This window comes from Gallinula chloropus, assembly GCF_964237585.1.
Source record: "Gallinula chloropus genome assembly, chromosome: 1".
Lineage (NCBI taxonomy): Eukaryota > Metazoa > Chordata > Aves > Gruiformes > Rallidae > Gallinula > Gallinula chloropus.
Window position 1 is genome coordinate 69,361,798 of NC_140085.1, and position 21,965 is coordinate 69,383,762.

Sequence of the window (21,965 nt, forward strand, 5' to 3'; positions counted from 1 at the left end):
AGACTCCCAATTCCATTAATGAAGAAAATAAGTAATTTAATTGTTTTTGACATTGTTGCTCTAAGTTATATGCCAAAAGAAGTTGCATGGAAAGTCAGAATGTGATTAAGTAGAGGACCGATCCAGGATCACTGAAGATAAGAAAGTTCAGAATAGACTGTTCAAGCCACCAATATGACTGAAAACATACTTTATTCGAGGAACAAGATTCATGGACAGGAAAATTACGTTTACAATAAAATCCAGTGGTAAAGAAAAATCTGATTACTATTTAAATTAACTCAAGTTTCATATTTTTAGTCAAGAATCTGAAAAATTATATATCCATATCATGTAGAGATATAAACATAATATTTAATATTTTCAAAATCATCAGGTGTACCTGCAGAGTTTGCTTTTATGGCAATGCTTGTATATTCAGTAGTTTCTTCACGGATTCTTTATACTGAGACATGCTTTTTTCTGTTTCACCTTCATTTTTAAGTGCAATTACAGAGTTTCTGTAATTCTTAACCTCTTCAGATTCAAGCAGTTCTTCCTTAGTTACATCACCAACATTGTCTGAAGCTTTTATTCGAAGTAGTGTATCCAAAGCATTTTTCTGAGAACGGCTATTTTCCCAGATATACTCTTCCATGTCTTCCTCAGTTTTTTCACTCTCCCACATCTCAGTTTTCTGAAAGAAAATATGCATCCTCTTAAAAACTACTCAAGACAAAGTTACAGTAACTTGAAGAAACTTACTACTTCTACCAATTCCCTTGAAAAATTACATTTGCCATGGAAGATAGTTCCCCTCCTCTAAAGTACAAGGCTTGTAACTCAAACCTCAGAGTCCGAAAGGTGCCTGAGTGCTGTACATTGTGTGCAGGGTAAGTTACTTTCCTCCCACTTATCAAGCTCTTTATGTATCTGGCAGATATAACTAGACAAGTCACAATGGGAAGAAAAAGCTCATGGACTTCACATAATGAATAACAAAAACCTGGTAAAAGTAATGATTTTAAGTAACCCTAAATGCTCAAGCTTTGGAATTAGCCACCTAGCTATTATGTCCCTAGCATATGATTTTGGTATATTTACACTGGCTATAAGATGCAAAAAGTGAGACAGCTCATACCAAGTAACCTATCAACCTTTTCCATCACCACTTGGGAACTTTTAATTGTGACTCATACAGAAAAGTACCATTGATTATTTCCTCTTCCTGCAAAACAAACTGCTGCTCAAAAGAATCTCTATCCGCAAGGTGCTAAATTTTACTTAACTAACATGTGGGATTAGACAGGATCAGAAGTGGAACACAGACTACCTGTTCAACCTGTCCCAGGGAATCTGGTTTGGCAGGGGGGTTAGACTTGACCTCTGGAGGTCCCCTCCAACCCCTACAATTCAGTGAATAGGCAGAAGACATCATATCAGTGCCTGTATACACCTGGCTTGTGCCACTGTTCTTGAGAAGTTTTGTCTGAATACTTCTCTGATTCAGCAGGCCTTCCCTGAGCTTCACAGTTTAATGGGTATTTCAAATGTTATAAACCTGCTATTTCTTTTGAATTTAATGTTTATTGTACTTTGGTAAATATATATGCTTTGTAGATATATTTGCATTTTTATATATTGTAGGTTGTATATTTATAATTTAATACATTACTGATTAAAACAGCATTAAATATTAAATAGAAGTAAAACATGATATTTCAACTATGTAAGCATCACAATTTTTGATCACATGTATTTTTGTTTTATTTCTGGTGGTCATGTTTTTCTTAGAAATATTGTAGAATCCTGTCCAAATAAAACTTATATTTCTCTGGGAGTAAGTTCAAAGAAAAATAATCGCTAAGGATTTACATCACATGGATTTTTGGGGTTTTTTTGTTTGTTTGTTTTTGTTAAATCCCTTGCCAGAAAGAGCTCTTCAGTAAATTTTTTACCTATGCTACACAGAATCCAAATAAGCCTGGCAATCACAGGAGGGTTGTTTGGTTTTTCTTCTTTATGCTTTTCTTTTCTTGGGAGAGGGAGAGTGGAGAGTGGGTGTTTTTCGTTTATTTTATGTTATTCCGTCCATAGTCAACAAGGTTACTGCAGTCAAACCACAATATCTAGTAAGCTTTAAAGTCACAGGATTACTCCCCCCACCCCTGTGTGCTTGAGTCTGTCTATCTGAATTCAAAAATGCTTAAAACAAATGTTTCATCCTGCACTTCGTATATGGAATCACTTGGTTTGTAAGTCTCTGAGTACAAATGTTTAGCCAGAAACAGTGATTAACTCTGCTAAAAGGTTCATGTGACTGACTTTAAAACCTGGACACAATACAACACAGAAGTAAAACAAACTCATTCGATACCGGAGGGGGAGGGGGGGAGGAAAAGAAAGCCACTCCCCCAACATATTGTAACCTGCATTGCTAAAGCAGCAGCAAAATTAGTAAGCATAATGAAGTATTCCATGCATACCTGAAAAATACTGCTATTCCATGTGGAGCTTTACATAGTTTCGAGTTAACAACATGATCCTGTTTTACATATCTCTTGTTTGCTTGCATAATGCCTATCCAAGACATTTTTTCCTAAACTCCAGAATTTTAAAGCAAAACCTTCTCTCACAGGGATAGGGTTTCTCAAGAGTAAGCGAATATGACCTCTGGTCATTCCCTGGACCAAAACTCACGTTTGATGTTCAAACAAGAGATCACTGTGAGGCTTTTAAACACCTTCAAGTTACAGCACAAACAAGAACTAATTACAGCTATTACCTTTATATCTTCAGGAAAATCCTTCTCTGCACACACTAACTTTAACAGGATTTTGGAGACACAGATTGAGATTTCCCTATCTCTTTTGTGCAGTACAGAACAAGAAGGTTTTAAAGGAGACCAAAGAAACTGTTGAGTATTTCTTTCTTGGAACCCTTCCCAGCAGAATGGTGTGTCAAAACAGATTTCAAAACAAAATCTGACTTCTCGGGGGGAAGGTAGGCAGGAAGGGATTTGACAGTAGGGGGAGATTTTAAAATGCATTCCTCAGCCCTGCTACAAGAGGCCAGTATCCATTGCTGCAATGTTGGTGGCCATGCCTCGAAATGAAAAGTTCTCCCACTGTACACATGTCCAGACATACATCACAAACAGGAAACTGAACAGAAACCAGATTTTTTACAAACTGGCTGTATTAAGTGAAACTTAAATACCTTTCCAACCAGATTTATTGCAAGAGAAAAAGTGAATCTGGAATTCTATTTTCATTTGACAAGTACCCTAGGTAGACAAGCACCTATGAACTCTGAATAGCAGAAATGGTACAAGCGTTGCAGCTTCAGTTTAAAGTATTATGAGAACTAATGAGACACTGAAAGAAACTTCAAAAATCAGGTCTTTGTCACTCATTTTGTTAATTATTTTCACCCCCTACAAATTTAAAATGTTAGTAAAGACTGCAGAAAGCGCCTTACAGCCAAGAACAAAACCATTAAAACTGGAGCACAAGTGTGGCATTGTGTAATGTTCTTCTCAAATCCTCACCTAGCCAATCAGGTTAAAAATCAAGAATGGGTATTTTGTTTTTTTCAATGAATTCACTAAAAGTGATTGCTTCATTGCTTCACTGAATTACACATAAAACAAATCTCAATAACTCTTAACTAGCCTGGCTTGAAGCTGAACTCAGCTGATAATGTCAACTGCTTCTCTTACCAAAACTTTTAACAAGACGCCTTCCCCCTGCCACCCCCAAAACCAAAACCCACAACCAAAAAAAAAGCCACAGCAAAAAAACCCAGAAAACGACTTTTCATATGAAGTTGAAGGATCTAAGCCTACTACTAAAAAGAGGCACACAAAAGGGTGGGTGTTTTTTTAATAGTTTCTAATGCAAATACAGAGAATTATTTTTTAATGCCATAAACAGAGCAGAGATTTGTTTCTGTTATGCTACAGTTTAAGCCAGTCTTTTGGGAGGGTAACAAGCCTTTACAGTGCTTAATCATAAGTGCTGACACAGGATAAATACTAAAATAGTACTCTGGCCAGTGAAATTGCTTTTTACATAAGTCATTAATAAAAACCTTCAATTTATATTGTAACTTTAAAAATAGAAGAAAGGAAAGAATTTTTGATCATTTAAGCAGGGATTTCACCATCATTTTTCTTGTGTTCTCTGCCAGTTTTATGTTCATTATTTTGCTCCACAGCAACATGGAGGATTAGAATTGTCAGTTCTCTGGTGTTTCTTTTGGGAAAAATATTTTAACTGCAACTTTTAAGTAATCTTTAAGGCAATTAAAAACATGACTTACATTAGCTAATTTTCTTGTCAATGGTTTGAACAGTTAAAAATTCAATGCTGTTTAGCAAAGACCAAGTATCTCAGTGGGATTTTTTTTTTTTTTTTTTTTGAGAATACTACTACTTTAAGTTGCACATTAAATTTCAAACTCTGTATAGCCTGGAATAAATACATGTATTTCTTAGCACTGCACTGAAATAAAAGATACTCTGTGTGATACAATAATCACAGATTTTCAGGTATGAAATGACAGCTTTGTCAACATTTTCCAATTTACTGAGTACCCTCAAGCCAAAGGACTTGCCAGAACAATTACATACTTCACTCCTTGGATGTATGATGCCTTTGAACTATACTATTTCATTAACAACTTAAAAAAATAACTATCAACATCAGTTTGTAAAAAGACAAACCATACTTTTACCTGATGAGACTGGACACAAAATTTTAATTGCTTGGTGATGCAGAATATGTTAGAAATCATTTCTTTGCATGAGCAGAACATTTATTTTCAAGGACAGAATGGCAATGGCACAGGGCAGATAAGACCTCTAACGCAAAGAAAATACGGAAAAAAGAAGATTAAACATTCCCAGAACATACAAACAAGAAAGGGGGGAAAAGAGAGGTTGGGGGGGAAAGTCAGTCAGTCAATGTCAGGTGTTAGTAAGAAATGAAGTTACAGCTACTAACTCAGTGAAGGAGATCTGCCTGTGTCATTACAGATATGGGAACCAAGTGGATAAAGCCATGTATCCAGAAGAAATCAACCTGGATGAACCAGGATGGGATCCTGATCGCAATAACTGAAATCAAGTGTTCTAACTGCACCCACAGTGGACTATGAATTTTGCTGCAGGACATTCTGAACCATCTGCATGTGTTTGTGCTAAATGAAAATTAGGGAAACACAGATTTCTGCACAGCCTAAGATCACTGCAGCAACTGATTTTTGTTGCTGGCTCACGGTATGCGCTGTATGAATCTGTCTGACCACTCAGCATTCAGAAGGTAACAGATCAAACACAAAAGATACAACAAAAATAAACAACAACCAAAAAAAAAAAGAAAAAAAAAGGGGGGGATTCTTTGGATCAGACAATTGGTTTAATGAGCGGGAAATTTCAAGAGGATATTGCCAGTGGTCAAATTTGGATTATTGGATTTGGTAATTATGGTACTTGTCTTACATTTACTGACATGTTTATTGAGCTTTCAGCAAAGGGCCCTTGCAGAGATCTCTAAAAGCAGTTTTTGTAATGCAGATACTAAAAGGAAAAAAAAAAATTGTCAGGGAGGACAGCAGACCTGCCAGCAGCCTGGCTCTCCTCACAGAAGACAATATCCCTGAATTCCCATGCAACAGGAAAATTACTCATGCTGAGCGGTATTTGGTAATCACATTTTCAAAACACTGCAGCCTTGAAGGCAGGTGGACAGACTGCCTCAAACCAAGACCAAGTTGTGAGAAGGTATTTGGAAAGAAGTGAACATGTCATGAACCAGCCATAATAAGAAGGCCAAACCACAGCAGGTGTGCAGATAACTTTTAGACATCACAGGTAAACTAACAATGTTTAGCTATAAGATATGCCTATCAGAACTCATAATTACTAATTAATCACTCTGGTGTGAACAGTGTGTGTAGCCAATTAGCAGTTTTTAAGCTCACCACATTTTAGACTTAGTTAAATAAGGACTTAATGTTTTTGTTAGTTATTTTTGCCTTCGTGCTATTTTTGCCTTAGTGCTATTTTTGCTGTTTATGTCACAGTGTTTCCCCTGCAGGGTGGATAACACTTTTTGCAAAAGTCTGGCTGGTCCATAAACAAGAAGGGGGCATTGCAGCAATGCATTTTGAGAGGAGTGGGGTTTTTGGCCCATCCAGATTTATTTATGACTAACATAAAATCAGGGCCGGGAGTCGAGTGAAGATATGTTAAGGCACAATTGGAATGCAGTAGGAGAAGAGCAGAAGCCTGAGAAGATAAGAAGCTGGAAGAATGTTAACAACTGCCTTAAAAAGGAACAACGTGACTGTGTAGTCTTAACCAGTAGTCTTAACCAATTATTAGCAATAGTGAGACGCATGTAAGGCAGGTGAACAGAGCATCTAACCAACAGCAATGTAATGTAACTCGTGTACTGATATAGAAACCTATATAAACTCTGTGTGTGTTTCAATAAGCGAGCACAGCATTTGACCACACTGATTCGAGTTGAGTCAGCAAAACTTCAGCTCCAGCAGATTCCCTCTTTCAAAAGTAAGGACAACACTCAGTTCCTCTGGGCTGAAGTGGCTGCTCATATATTCTGGAAAATTCAAGCTTCCAAATGGGTCATTTTAAGTTATTTATCTAACTCAGTTTGTTTTCTGAATGTCAATCAGGTAAGATACTGATCTCATCAGGAAAGATGAATGGTATTAAGGTTATTTAATATCTGATGCTTTTCCTGCTAATTTTGTTAATATCAATGCTCTGTAAGACTTCATTTCACTCCAACTGAAAAGTTAAACAGCTGCAGATATTGTAGTTATGCATCAAAAGGAACCTTGTTTCTCCAGCAACTAGAAATGTGGCTTAAAAACAAAGTATTGCAAAAAGCCTACTATAGTCTGAAATAGTACAAAGACAATTTTTAATCCAGTCTTTTGCTGGAGTGCTCATCCTCTGTAGCTCCAAGCAAGAGGTACAAAAAAGTAAATTTAAACTTAGTTCACTGTAATACACAGTTACTGTCAGCAAAACTCTTTTCTTTGAATTTAAATGTTCCTCTTCAGAGAAAGTTCATTTAGCATCTACTATGCCACTTAGCATAGTAGATAGTTAAACATAGTTATTTTCTCTGACTCACATTAAAGACCAAGACTGTATCACATTTTTTGATTTTGAGCACTGGCAAGTGCACGATAAAATGTAAGTCACAGTTCAAAATGAACACTTCACAACATTTAGAGACCACCCTTACTTCAGCCTCAGCTCATGTTATTTAAATCATATATAATGACATTCTGAAAGAGGAGACTATTGTAGGAAGTGCACAGTTATAACACACGTCATTGTTTTAAGTCAGGTGATTTACACTAAGCAGTCTTCAGTTATATTAAATGGTGCCCAGAGCTCTAAATCTGTCTCTCCCAGGTACATGCTCCAATCAGTAGGCTATGGCCCTCCAGTTCAACAGATCTTGAATTTTGTTTTGCCCAGGGAGTTTCAGCAAGATCCAAGAGCATCTCCCTCTACTGTCCATTTTAACCCTACAACCCACGTGGCCTAATAGCCTGAGTGTTTTTGAACATTAAGCTAAACTATACATTTGAAACCAAAGTAGTCATGGACTTGCTTAGGCTTCACAACTGGATTCATATCCTTTCCCATATTTTAGGTTTAATTACAAAGTAAAATCCTACTGTAACTACTGCAAAAATCTAGTGTTGCTAAGTTCTACTTGCACAACCTGCAGTGATAGAAAGTTATGCTCACTTGTAATGACTAAAAAAGACTGTAGATAAAAACAATCCAATACAAGTGCTAACTGAACTCTAGAGAAAAACAATACAATGGACTTTAGGACTATCACTAATGATTTTTGTAAAAAAAATATAAATTCACTCAGTTGCATGCATACACAGCCTCCCCGGCCCATGAGTGTCTTGCAGTTGAATGTTCCGCTTAAACAGGAATGCAAAAAACAATGTAGGACATTTTCCTCAAACGTATTCAAGTTTCGGGTCATAGATGAATTGTACTTAATCCTCTAGTGTCCATTTTGCAGGTTCATTTTGGGGTTTTTTTTTCCTCACCTTTCTGCTTCAAATTCCCTATCCTTTCACTTCAAATACTGTTAACATCTACAATGTAGCCGACGCATCCAGAAGACTCTTTGGCTATTACTGTACATATTCAGTAGTCACTTTCCACTTACCCCTACTTCTATGCTCCTTCCTCTACACCCCTTTAAAAAATACACTGCAAGAACAGAAAAACACCAGGACAACTTCTCACTCATCTCAGCTGTATAATGCAGAGTGATATCCTCCATTCCCTATCATGTTGAAAATCACATGGAATTGAAGTAAGGAAAATTGCTGCACCTTTTTGCAGCCTTCACTAGTTTAAAACACTTGTACATTATTTCCTTCTCACATCTTTTTTCAGATTCCTCTCCTTCATAACGTAACTTAATGTTTCCCTTATTGGAAAATTAACTGTCTGCTCCACTTGTTTCTCCTTCCTGCTTTCAACTGATAACACAACTTCACTTTTCAGTGATAAACTGTAAATCCAAATTGAGCCTGAAGAAATCAGCTTATGATCTTTTTAACCACGTGAGGGCAGCAAAGTCTTACTCTTTAAAAAACATGTAATGCCATAGAAATGCATTTAGGTTTCGAGAGATGTTACAGCATTCAGGAAGTACCGTGACTTAAAAGGTAGCAAAAATCAAAAAAAGTGCACTACTGTTTAAAAGTCTACCTAATATATCTCACCCTTTCATTGACTAATTAGATCCAGGCACAATTGTCCTCAGAGCTAATTTGAAAGGAATCAAGTAAGTTCAATGAAGATAAGTTCAATTTTTAACAGATGGCACGTATCAGGCATCTACTGAATACACACTATTATAAAGCAGAAATAGTTTAGTAATAAACTGATAGCTACTGAACAGGAGGCAAAACATCTCCAAATTACTTCTACAAGTAATCTAATAGGTCTAGTTATTCTCCATTCTTCAGTCATGCACTCCTGCCACCTTTGACAGTTGCTTCGTCTTAACTCTTTGACCACCTACCAGCAGTCTGACAATTCTTTTCATAGCCCTTCCCTCACAGAGTGTGGTAAATGCTTCTTCCTCTAAACAAAGCTGACATTAATTTACTCTTAAAAAAAAAAAAGTTTCTCCTTCAGTTCCTTCCCTTATCTCCCCATGTATTCAAATAAGCGAGTTCTTGCATACATGATAAAAGACACAATCTTCTCTGAAAGCATCTCTACACCAGGTTCAATCCTCCAACATACTTTCAAAGCTTTTTACAGAAACCTATCACCATGTTCCCCTCCCTTTGGCTGTGGTATCTCTCAGAAACCAGTCTGCCAAATTTGATTTGGATAACCTTTTATTCATTTATTTACAAGCAAACCAACTTTCTCCCCCACATCTCAAACCAAAAAAGAAATCCATTCTTAACAATATATTCTGACCCTTGTGGCAGAGCAATGTTTGTACCAACCAGTGGCAACCCCTTCCTCCTCCTTTTTTGCCTGCGTACACTTGTTGCATATTCCAACTGTAACTCCATTGCAAGGATTCTTGCAAACTAATTCCACCTGAGCTCTCTAATTGCAATAGATTTAGCTGGGTTTTTATTAAAGCTGAGACTGGAAAAGCATACAAGAAAACGTGTAACAGAGGTGTCTGCTGACAGGGGTAAATTTTGTCTTCTAAGCATGCATAGAGACAGATGAGCTGGAATTAAACTCTTCATACTCATTGTTTTAAGAATAGCTTTCTGCTGGAAATGTACCTCTACATAAGGAGCTCCACAGAAGATAGTTCACTACATAAACAACAAATCTGCAAAGAACTGCCATTCCTTTAAAACATTTCAGATTCCTAAATTACTTGGATTAGAGAATTATGCTATGTGTAGACAGCTAAAGTTTTCAGGATGGAGGGCAAAATTTACATGAAGCCAGCTTTCTCTTCACGTAGTAAGAATGGAATGCTATCCTCATCTTTCTATTGAATTCCCCTCACACACATGCATGAAAGCACAGTGTAGCACTACTCTGCTGGGTAAGACATCAAATCTTGCAGTTAATTCTGTAAACAGACTGATGTTACTGCCTAGGTAGGCAGACAGGTCCTGTTCACTCCCCTCCAATATTTACAAATTAAAATAAGCCATACATGGCTTGCTTATTGTTTACAAAACATAAGCAAACTATCATTCAGCAAGTTGTTAAAAGGTGTTACCTTACCACTGATCATGGAAAAAAAAATATGTAAATCCCACAAAACAAAACATGTCACACAAACAAAAACCCCATGTCTCAGGAGACCATTAATTTTTCACGGACATCAAAGACCATTCCAACTGATTGATGAGTTCATCAAATATTAACATGGAAGTTGAAAGGAAATAAAACAGGAAGAGCCTTGTGCATATTCAGTGCACACTGAACACTTGCAATAACAGTATCGTATAGCCCCGTCTTCCACCACTAGGTAACCCCAGAGCAAAGGACAGGCACGGTGATCGGCTGGAACTAATAAAGTGAGTAGTGTCTAGGTCTCTTGTCATTGCTTAATGCTGGAAACTGATCTGTCATTAATTTAAGATTCATAATGCAATTTAATGTTCTCAGGGAGAAAAATATCCATGTGTACAAAGCACTTGAAATCTACAGTAAACCTGTATTTTAAGACGTTACTCTAAGCTGAATTTCATTTGATGCGCTTTACAATTATCAGGCAGCTTCCAGTAAAAGGGAAATACAGCTCATCCTCCTTATGATTTTTAGGTCATTGCTGCAATGATCAAAAAATCAAGTGCACTGAAATTCATAAAAACACAAAATATGGATATTTTGAAAGACTATAAACAAACTGAAAATTTTGGTAACTCATCATCCACAACATTTTTACAGGGACATCTATGGAAATACATTTATGATAAAGGCTTTCACTGTCTGCCTCAAACAATGTCACTAATTATATATTACATTTAAACAGAGTTATCCGAAATGTAACTATGGGTTTTCAACAGTAATTTCATTTCAGACTGCTAACCTGTTCTCTGTAAAAAATAGCTGTAAAATTCTTTAAGACAATACTTATAACCACCACAATTAAACGGAATCGTATACTGTGCAAGATTGGAAGGGACCTTTAGAGGTCATCTAGTCCAACCCCCCGCAGTAAGCTGGGACATCTTCACAAACATTTTCTTCCAACTTGTCTCCTGTATTTCTAAGATATACAGGACTACTTAAGAACTGTAGTAAGTTATCACTACATTAAAGATACTATTCCAATATATTTACATTGGATGTTTCACATGTATAACGTTTTAACAAAACCAACTACTGGGAAAACTTCCAAATATGCCATATCCTGAAGAACCATAGAAAAGTTTACATAACACTTGCTTTGGCAGAAATATTTATCTAAAGATTTTTAATAGTTGTATGTATTGTTCAGGACACTAGTTCTGATGCAATGAAATCCTAAAACTAACAGAAGGTAGGAAGGACGTTCCTTTTCCGAGCAAAAGGGAGCTCAGAAATTAAGTCTAAAGCCCTCTCACTAATTTTTCCTCAAGCTTCAAAGAGTAAGCACTAAAGAAGCAAAATGCTTCCAAATTACAGCTGTGGTTTTCTATAGCCCAGAAGAGCCCAAGAAAGGGTGAATTCTAATAAATAAGAGTTTGGAATCACACAAAATTGAAGTACTGTGCTATATGTCAGTTTTAAAAGCTTTCAAGTCAGTAACATACTCCTTTGCTTTTTTTGAATAGACTTGTTTTTGTCTTCAAACACGGTAACATAAAAAAGCGCACATAGCAAGTGATAATCAGAGTACACCACTTCTGGGGATGCACTCAATTCATATTTTAATCCTATGCATAGTTAGACCAGCACACCATCAAATTAAAGGTATATTAAGGAAACCCAAGAATTAATGTGTTTTCTGCTAGGCTCACATTCAATTTTAAGCTTCTTGTGGGGAGAGAAGTAGAAAAGTTCTGAAAAGCAGCAAATTATGTATATAAACAACAGAATAGCATTTGTGAAGTGAAAAGAAACGCCCTCTAAGTTGACTGGTGAATTACTATTCAAACATAAGCAACTTACCTTCATTGGATTTGAAGTAGGGTAGAAGAGGAAAAGAATCTAAGATACCTTACTTTAAGCTGTGCTCAGTCATGGAACACTTTATAAGCTACAAGACAGCATGCACTATTCACAATCACTTACCCAAGATTCATGGTACAAAACTGTGAGCAGATGTATGCCATAATCATAGTTCTGTCGTCTTAGTGGACACCTGCAAATCCAGAAACAAAGCCAGGTTTTGAAATCAAGCCACTATAATGTACTTTTGAAAAGCATGTTACATTTGCCATCAAAATTTCTAATTTGTAATGTAGGTAATCTTAAGGAAATGTGTGATTCACACGCATTTATAAATTGCACATAATGAAGAAAAGCACTCACGCCTTCATGATATTAAGAACACAGATGAATGGGCATTTGCAAGTCAGTAGGAGAAACATACAAAATTCAAGAATTTATAGATCTTCCAAAAACTTTACAAACAAAAACCTCTTCCCTCTGTGCCACAGTGGAGTCCAACATATGCTAAATCTGAACACCCTTAAAATCAGATTTATTCCCACCCCCTATACCTGAAAGGAAGAGGATGACAGGTAAAAACAGCCATGAAATACAGCTCAAAGCAGGACACCTAGCCAGTGATGTAATAAGTCAGTATAGCTCTACGTCTGTCCTGGTTTCAGCAGGGATAGAGATAAGTATCTTCCTACCCTGTGGTATAGTGTTGTGTTATGGATTTAGTATGACAGCAATGTTGGTAACTCACTGATGGTTTCAGTTGTTGCCAAGTAGACAGGGACCTTTCAGCTTCTCATACTGCTTTGCCAACAAGAGGGTGGGAGGCACCCAGGAGGCTGGGAGGGGACACAGCCAGGACAGATGACCCAAATTAGCCAAAGGGATATTCCATACCATACAAAGTCATGCTCTGTATATAACTGAGGGGTTGGCCAGGTCAGGAACAGACTATCGGCTTCAGGTGGTGAGCAAATGTGCTGCGCATCACTTGTTCTGCATATTCTTTTATTATTACTATTCTCTTCCTTTTCTGTCCTATTAAACTGTCTTTGTCTCAACCCACAAGTTTCACCTTTTTCTTTCCAATTCTCTAGAAATTGGGTTGTAAGGAGGTGAGGGAAGGTCTGTGTGGCTCTTTCACTAGACTACCAGGTTACACCATGACAAAGTCAAAACAGGATCACCATTAAAATTTGTTAAGACACAGTCCTGCAAAAACAGTGTATTGCTTGAAACTAGCCAGCAAAACTCTCTGCTGAGAATGTGATGACAACCTCTTCCTCATACTCAACCATAATCTCCTCTCACTCACTTCTTCCTGCAGGACCCTTCACCCCCCTTTTTGCTGCAGAACAAATTACATCATGTGAGACGTCATCTGAGACAGTATAGGCTATAATTACGCTAGCAACTAAACTTCAGAAAGGACTCAAATTTGAGTCTTTTTTCTTTCACAATGAAAGAACCTCAAAGTATTTTAAATACTATTCTGAAAAATATTGTATTGAAGAAATGGATACTGCTTAGAGCTTCTGCCTTAGAATTTACTAAAAATAAACATCAACAAGCACATCAAGAGTTTCTTCTCTAAGACAGCATGAGACCATTAGTAGATGCTCTAGAGTGCAAGCTCGTTTCAGCTGCTTTAATGTTTTAGCCACAAAATAAAAAAATGCACAATTTTATCCAGTTTGCATTTATTTATTTTATGTGTATCATACCAAAAAGACAAGAGGGGAAAAAGAATTCTAATAAAAACAAACAGAAAAGACTACCAAAAATGGTGTTCCTACCACTGAAAGCAGCTGTGAATTAAAGTGTATTGTGAATTTAGGCATACATATGCATTCTCTTAAGAGCTTCAGAATTCAAGACAGAAAACATTCTTCCAGTGAAGCCTTTCAAACATAACTAAGCAACTGCAGTGATTTGTTTATATCTAGAAAATCAAAACATTGGTGAATGTCTGGTCATTTTTCTTTCAGATCATTTTTAAAACTAAAAGAACCCATGGGTTCTGCTGGCAAACATGACAACTACATTAAAATAACATTCGCAACTTCTGAATACAGAGCTTCAATAACTAAGAATATTTAACAAATACTACCTTTGACCTTTTGTCATTTGTCCACTACAATTTTAACAAGAACAAGAGTACCAGTATGATTAAGTCACATTTTAGCCTTAAAAAATATAACGATTTACCAAGACAATCAGTATTACTGGAAGACACTCAGCTCTTTCTATAAGATGACCATTACTACAGGCATTTTTTTTCCTTCTTGTAACCATACCTGTCAGTTGTAATTGTAAGCATATCTGTATCCTTACAGTACCGGTCTCCTACAAGTTTAATGAGCTTCTTCTTCGCATGGTCATCTAAATTCAGGTTAGAAAGCTTAACCTTTAAGTACAAGGGAAAACACCTTTAATTACCCTGAAAAATATTTTGAGACAGTCAGTCACATCTTTTACTAAGAATTAAAAAGGACAGCTATTAAATATGCATTTGCAGAATTTCTTCTGATTGTATCACGTCAGAAGTCTTAACATGAGAAAAATGTAATCTAAATATTCAAACAAATTTATTTTCATCCAAATACCAAAAGGCCTAGGGCAGAACATTTCTACTCAAACTTTTCTTTCTCCCCAGAGGAAAACCAAGCTGTCAGTTTAGTTTGTAGCTGTATTTCATATCCATGTGTACGTATATGGAAAAATAAGTCTTCTTTAGATTTTTTTTCCAAATACATAACAGTAAAGTTAACACTAAGATATAGACAAGATATTTATTACAAGCATCCAAAAGATGACAAAAGACATCAATTCAAGAGACAACAAATGAGAATTCACAAAATAATTATTGTGAGATTATCTGTATGCAGAGATGCACACAGGTAATATGAACCAGAACTGCCAACTCAATACTTAATAACAGCGACACATTCGTATGACATATCTTTCGGTACTTTTGCATTTTCTAAGGTCTACAAATTAGCAACAAGAGAGTCTAATCAATACATTACGCACAAAGGCACTTACAGCCTTTTCTATAAGTATTTTTCAGAAGGTACACTATTTTCTTTACAGAAGAGCTTAGTCTTCATTTATAAATAAACATCCATAACCTCACAGCCTCAGATCTAACATGCTGCAATATACTTAAAAAATCCACTGCTTTTTATCCAGACACTCTGTAAACCATTTCCCTCCTTTCCTTACAACATACCATACTTGCACATATTTCAAAGAGAAAGCCAAGCATTCAGCTTTGGACACAAAGGGGGTTCACCAAATATGCTACTTACTCTTAATGTCACCACTCTTGCTTTAGGATTACGAATAGATGTCCCTGCAGAAACGTAATCTACCGTTTCAATTTCAATAGGAAAATGCTTTTCACATTTCTCATCACTGTCCAAAGCACTTGGCCATTCAGTGCAGAAATCTGTATAATAAAGAGAAAACACTCCAAGTAATATCTGCTATTTTGCAATGCATCTTTTTAAAAGTACTATTTCTAGGAACTATACTCAACCTAGGTAACGGCAAGGTCTCTGCTAGACTTGCATTTCAATGTCTGTCTTTGTACAGGGCTCCCAAAACCAGGGCACAGTACTCCAGATGCAGTCTCACAATTACCAAATAGAATCACAGAATGGCTTGAGTTGGAAAGGACCTTCAAAGTTCACCTAGTCCAACCCCTCGCCATAGGCAGGGATACCTTTAATTACATCAGGCTGCTCAAAGCCCCGTCCAATCTGACCTTGAATACATCCAATGATGGGGCACCCACAGCTCCTCTAAGCAAGCCCTTCCAGCGTCTCATCACTCCCACTGTGAATAAAGTCTTCCTTATTTCCAATCTAAATAGCTACCATCTTCTAGCTTAAAACCATTGCACCCTGTCCTACCACTGCAGATCTCAGTAAAAAGTCTCTCCCCATCTTTCTTACAAACCCAATTTATACATTAAAAGGCAACAATAAGGTCTTGGAAAGCCTTTTCTTCTCCTCAACTTTCTCAGCCTGTCTTCACAGGAGAGGTGTCCCAGGCCTCTGGTCATTTGTGTGGCCCTCCTTTCACAACAGGTCCAAGTCTTTCTTGTAGGGGGGATCCCCGGAACTGAATGCAGTACTCAGAGGGAAGAAATAAATCCTGAATGTGGTGGCTACTCGTGTGAATAAAACCCAGTATGCAGTTAGCCCAGTAGGTCATAATGCTGACTCAGGTTCAGTTTCCAAAGGCCCACCAGGCTCCACACGGCCTTCTCTGCAAAGCTTCTTTCTAGCTGTTGGTGTCCACACACAGACACTTACACTACTGCACGGGTTATTCAATCCCAGATGAAGGACTTGGCAGCTGCCTTTGTTGAACTTCATTACCGTCCTTTCAGCAGACTTTCTCTCCTGCCTGTTGGTATACCTCTGAGTGGCAGTTCTGCTCTCCAGTGTATCAATTGTTCCCCTCAAATTTCTTATTATCTGAACACATGATGGAGTCTGTACCATTAGGTTTATGGCTGGACTCGATCTAAGTGACTCTTTCCACCTACATGATTCTTTGAGTCTATCTTCTCCCTATCCCTTTGTGTGTCCACTTCTCTTTGGATTAACTTGCTCATTAAGTTCTCCTTATTGGCTTGCTGTCTGGCAGAGATTTTCTTAAGTCTTCCTAGGATGGTTTATCTCCCCAGCAGACCTTGCTCTCAGAGGGTCTCATTTGTTACTAGTATATTTTATAATGCAGCCAAAATGGCTACTGATTGACCACAGATAATCTTCTGAGAACTGAGTCACATTCTCCACTCATCTTCCTTAAGATGCTAAAACATAAATTATCCAGTACAAGCAGTGCCTAATGGAAAGGCAAAATTGAAGTTGTACTGGTGTGCTGAGAAGTCTCCTAAGACATACATGCTTACCACACTAATGACTCAATGCAGCAACAAGAAAGCAGTCAGTACTAGCCAAAACCTGATAAATAACCAGCTTCAGAGGTGGAGCATGTCATTTTCTACTTCATCACATACAACTATATTTTGTATTGTCTTAAAACTCCAAGAGATAAAGTTCGTGAAGACAGAAAGAAGAAAAAACCAACAAAACAAGCAAAAAGATAATCCCTCACCTTTAAGAGCTGCACAGTGTTTCTTAATTGCAGGAGGAGTAAGATGCAAAAAATTGGGAATCTGAAACAGAGATACAAAACTAAAAGTCTTTTGGTCTGTTCATAAATAAAGGGGCATTACTGAAATCTGCTTTCACTTTTAAGAAACATTAAGGTAGTTCAATACACTTAAAATATTCAGGTAAGACAACTCTTCTCAAGTCTGATTTACCAAAAGACTTAAGCTAAGCCCCATTACAAAAGTCACAGGCTTGTTAATCCCAAAAAAGTTTCCCAATTTGGTTCATTTGTTGCTTATATGTATTTGTTACCATTTAATTTAGAAATTAAATATTGTCCCATTTAATAACATAAAGCAGTACCAAACAAAAATATTTCCTTCAAAGCACTGTAATCTAAGTGAATATTAAGTTTAAAAGTTACCACACACCAATGGAATATGTCTTTACCTTTATAAGTTCTAAATTGCCTTCTTTTGGTGGAGGTACTCCTCTCTTCACAGGGTAACCCATTCGAACTGGGAGGGGCACAGAGGCAGGTTTAAACACAGCGGCTGTTGGATAAACGCTGGTCCAGTCCTGATCAACAGCCATCCTCTCAGTTCTGGGAGGTGCCTGCCAATAAAGTACAAATTATTTACAGAAGTCTGATGGGAGAAGTTTCTTATGATGTTTTGAGAACAAAGTTACTTCAGGAATAAACTCCTACAGCTAGACATTTCAAGTCACCTTTGTATCAAAAATCAGCGCTCATCTGTAAAAGGATTTTTTAAAAGACAGCCTCTCAAAGCTCACATAGCAAGCACTTCCCTATCTTAAGCTGCATTTTATTTCAGAAATGCTTGGATAGTATACCTTACATCTTTTTGTGTTGTGATAAAACATCAGTGGAGAAGCAGAATCAAACCAGCATTCTATTGAAAACTCAATTTCCTGAAGTGCCTAAGCATTTGGTGGAAGCAAAAATGGGAGTTTTAAAACTTTGAGAAATTAGTATTAATAGAAATAGATTTGAATAATACTGAAATAATCTGCTATAGAAATTCTAGTATAGGAACAATTACAATACTGCAGAAATAGCTTATTTCCTCTAATAACTGACCAGGGCTCCAGTCAAATGCTCTAACACAAAAGACACTAAAATCACTGTTCCTTTCCCAAACAACTTAAAAATTAAGTTAGAAGCATAGAAGACAAACAAATATATGCAGTCTGCTTTGGTATATCACTAAATCTGCTCTTGGAATTTAAACAAATAAATAAAAATTTAATGCACACCAAGTCCGTATTTACTGTTTGCCTTTAAAATGTAGAACACATGCTGCATTTTAATAAAAAGCAGTCTGTGGAGTAAATAAGAAAATTCTTAGTGATTAAATGCTCAGACATCAGTTTCTATTATACTGTGCAAGAAGAATTATGTACAGTAATGGATTTTTTAATTACAGCAGAAAACAATCACTACAAACCCTCTAACTCATACTGAAAACAATGTGAAAATCTGTGCGTTTATTTTAAATGAAACTTTAATTTCCTTTTAAGGCCTGCAGTACCTGGCAGCAATGCAAGCTAAGTGTCAGCTTTTAATGCCTTTATGAGAACACAGACTGAAAACAGCCAGGAGATGAAAAGTTAGGTGCTGGTTCTGGATTTTAGTCACAGTGAATTGTTTCTGGGGTTTTCACTGCTGAAAGGTTCCTGGATAAACTATGAAGACATACAGTTCAGAAGACATTTTCAAACCCTTCTGAGTTAATTGCAAATAGGTTCAGTACTTACTGTTCTTGTGATCTGTGGTGTCCTGGCTTTTCTCCTTGTTGAAGCTGAAAGAAAAAGAAACATTTTTGAATACAAGCTATCACAAGGTTTTATGAGAGGAAAAACAATATATGCTAATACTTCCTAATCTTTATGTGGAAAACCAGGAAGACCAGATACTCCTACTGCAAACTGCTCATGTAATTTTTGAAGCTTGATAAGAAAAAAGCTTGGAAGCCATTACATTTCAGGTAGAAACACCTTAACAATAATTTAATGACTACTCGCCTCAATGCATTTTGCTACCATCATATATTCCAGGCTGATGGAGGAAAGAAAACAATACCTAGATCAAGTACACTTTTGTCCTCATAACTGTGCTTTCTGCCCTCTCTCCCACACAGCTGTTGACTCCCAAATCACCCTCCAACAGCAGTACAAGACAGTGTATTGAAACCTAACTTCACTGTTACCCAAAGGAGCAACTCCCTTTCAGCAGGCCTGAGCCACCACCTGGCTCTGCTTTTTAGCCAACTGTCTTTAGTTAGAACTCTGCTGAAGCACTCATAAGGATGCCTGAAGATGCCAAATACCAATAGATTTCAACCTAAATAAAGTTTTTCACTCTCATCTTCATCTTCCCCTCAAAACTTTAAGCACTTGCACCCTTCAAACCAACCAATCAACATGTGACCTTTGTAGCAGTCAGGCAAATAAAGGTTAGTGCGGTTACATTTATTTTGAAGGGTCCTGTTTGGGCTTGAGTTGGTTGATTTGATACTACTGTATTACAACAGAATATTTAGGAAAAAATAAACACACAACTGAACAGGATTTTAAGAGCAGGTATTAGAGTTCCTTTTTCCTCATTCATTTTTCTTAAAACCCTACCCCACATAAGCCTTAGAAAAACTCATTAATTTCACAGATCTTTTGTTTTCCTTATCTAGGCATTTTCTGGGTGCAATTCTGTTCTCCCTCCTCTTGCTCTATAAAAATTTAAACTGGGGAATACAAATGAGGCTCTGCAATAGCTAACATAGAGCATTCTTTCACCCCTCAACCTACCATTTTTGAGGTGCTTTAAAAACAAGACACACTTCATTCACTGAAATGCTCTTATCTCTGTCACAAACACCTATAATTTCAGGTCAGGCCACCTTTTACTCCTGTCACAGGCTGCAATATCAGACATAACTTAAAAAGCCCTTTCAGCAACTTAGCTTGCCTCTCAATCTGCACATGATGAATGCCCACCCAGCTTTTCAGAAACATGCTGGCACAACCCTGACCAGCAGATAACACTTCGACTCTGAACAGCCTTTTCAGGCTTTCTCAGCTGGAGGCCGGGCTCAACATCGAATGTTTAACGTGTGTACACATCCCTCACATTGAAGCCTTACTTAGAATACCTACAACCAGGTAATGCAGCGCTGGTCCACTGTAGTCCTGAGCTGAAAAACATGCCCAGCAAAAGACCAGCTCGCTCGCTCACTTATCCCCTCAGACCACTCGCAGTACTCGCACTAACAAAACCTGTAACTTTCACCACAAAGACCTTTAATATATATATATATTAATGGAAAAGCCCTCCAGCAAATACTTACAAAGCACCTTTTTTCACAGCCACCTGCAATCGGTCAGGGAGAAGGGACGCGGACATAACCTCCCCACCCGCCTTCAGGGCCCCGCTAGCGCGGAGCCAGGCGCAGACCGGAGCCCTCCCCCCGCCCCGGACGGCTGCGCCCCCGCCACCACCGCGGGGTCGGCCGGGCCGCTCTCACCTTCCCTCTGCTGGCCTTCCCGGCTTCTCACGACAGGCACGGAGGAATAAGCCGCGCTCCCGCAGAGAGGGGCGACCAGAACCCTCCCGCAGCACCGTGAGAGCACAGCCCAGTGACCCGCACCGGCCAGCGCCGCGCCGCCCACGGGCACCATCTTCGGAACCTGCCGCACGCAGACTCCCCACAACCAACCCCTCGACACGACGGAAGCCTCGCCGGGACAAGCCAGTTGAAAAGGCGAATCGTAGCAATTCCCCGCCCTCAAAGAAGGACGGTGAGGGGAGGCGCAAAGCTGACTGAGGCGCCTAGGGCGGGATGAAACCCAAGCAGTGATGTTAGTGCCCCTGGGAGGTGGGCGGAGGGTGAGGGAAGAGTGGCGTAGTGTAGGAATCCGCCATTTTAGTGTCTCCAACTACAGCGCAGGCCTTTGGGCCGCGGCTGGAGGGGAGAGACGGGGATTTCTGCTGGTGGCTTTTTCAAGAAGTCAGTTTTGTCCTCACATGAGTAAAACTGTAGCTGCGCAGTCCCTGTGTGTCCTTCATAGCCTCAAAACAAGGACTATGCTGTACGGGAAGCCAAGTAAAAAAAAAGCCTAAGAAAAACCTAGGCGCACAATAGGTCCAAGGGAAACTATGTTAAATACCTGTTGCCTGGATTTTAGTTTTATGCCATTTGCATTACAAGGTATTTTAGTCAATTTTTCTCATCATTATTAGCCCCACAATACTTGAGAAAGAAATGTTATTTTTAAAATTGAAGAGTGGAAGAAAAAAATAGAAATGGGTGCAGATAATAAAGACGCGATTTGCCTACAGGTGACCATGAGGCAAAACCAAGAACACAATATGCAAACAGTATGTTTCAGTCTTCCATGCACTATCGCTAGTTACTAAAAATCACTACAAAGGTGAAATGTTTATTATGCATGCTACTTGAAACTGCATTTTTGGCAGGTATTACAGTTCAATTAATACATCTTCAGTAATTTGATAAAATCACTTTTGAATTTAACAGTATTTTTATAACTAAACACATCTGAACGGCTTTTTCATGAGTAATAGCTTAATGGTATCACAGAGAAACTAGTTAGGCTTAAACAAATTAACACAAAGCGATAGTGATCCACTTAGAAGTACATTAGAT

General features: G+C 37.9%; 1 protein-coding gene across 1 annotated transcript; it reads right to left on the reverse strand.

Moving 5' to 3' along the window:
* Positions 1-161: 161 nt before the first annotated feature.
* MRPS35 (mitochondrial ribosomal protein S35) lies at positions 162-20,976 on the reverse strand (the record flags this gene model as incomplete). Its single annotated transcript, XM_084268902.1, has 8 exons — positions 162-676; positions 12,275-12,344; positions 14,446-14,555; positions 15,460-15,599; positions 17,282-17,342; positions 17,731-17,895; positions 19,060-19,103; positions 20,823-20,976. 8 exons carry the CDS (start codon positions 20,974-20,976, stop codon positions 398-400), a joined length of 1,023 nt encoding a protein of 340 aa, XP_084125028.1. The 3' UTR covers positions 162-397.
* Between the last annotated feature and the right edge of the window lie 989 nt (positions 20,977-21,965).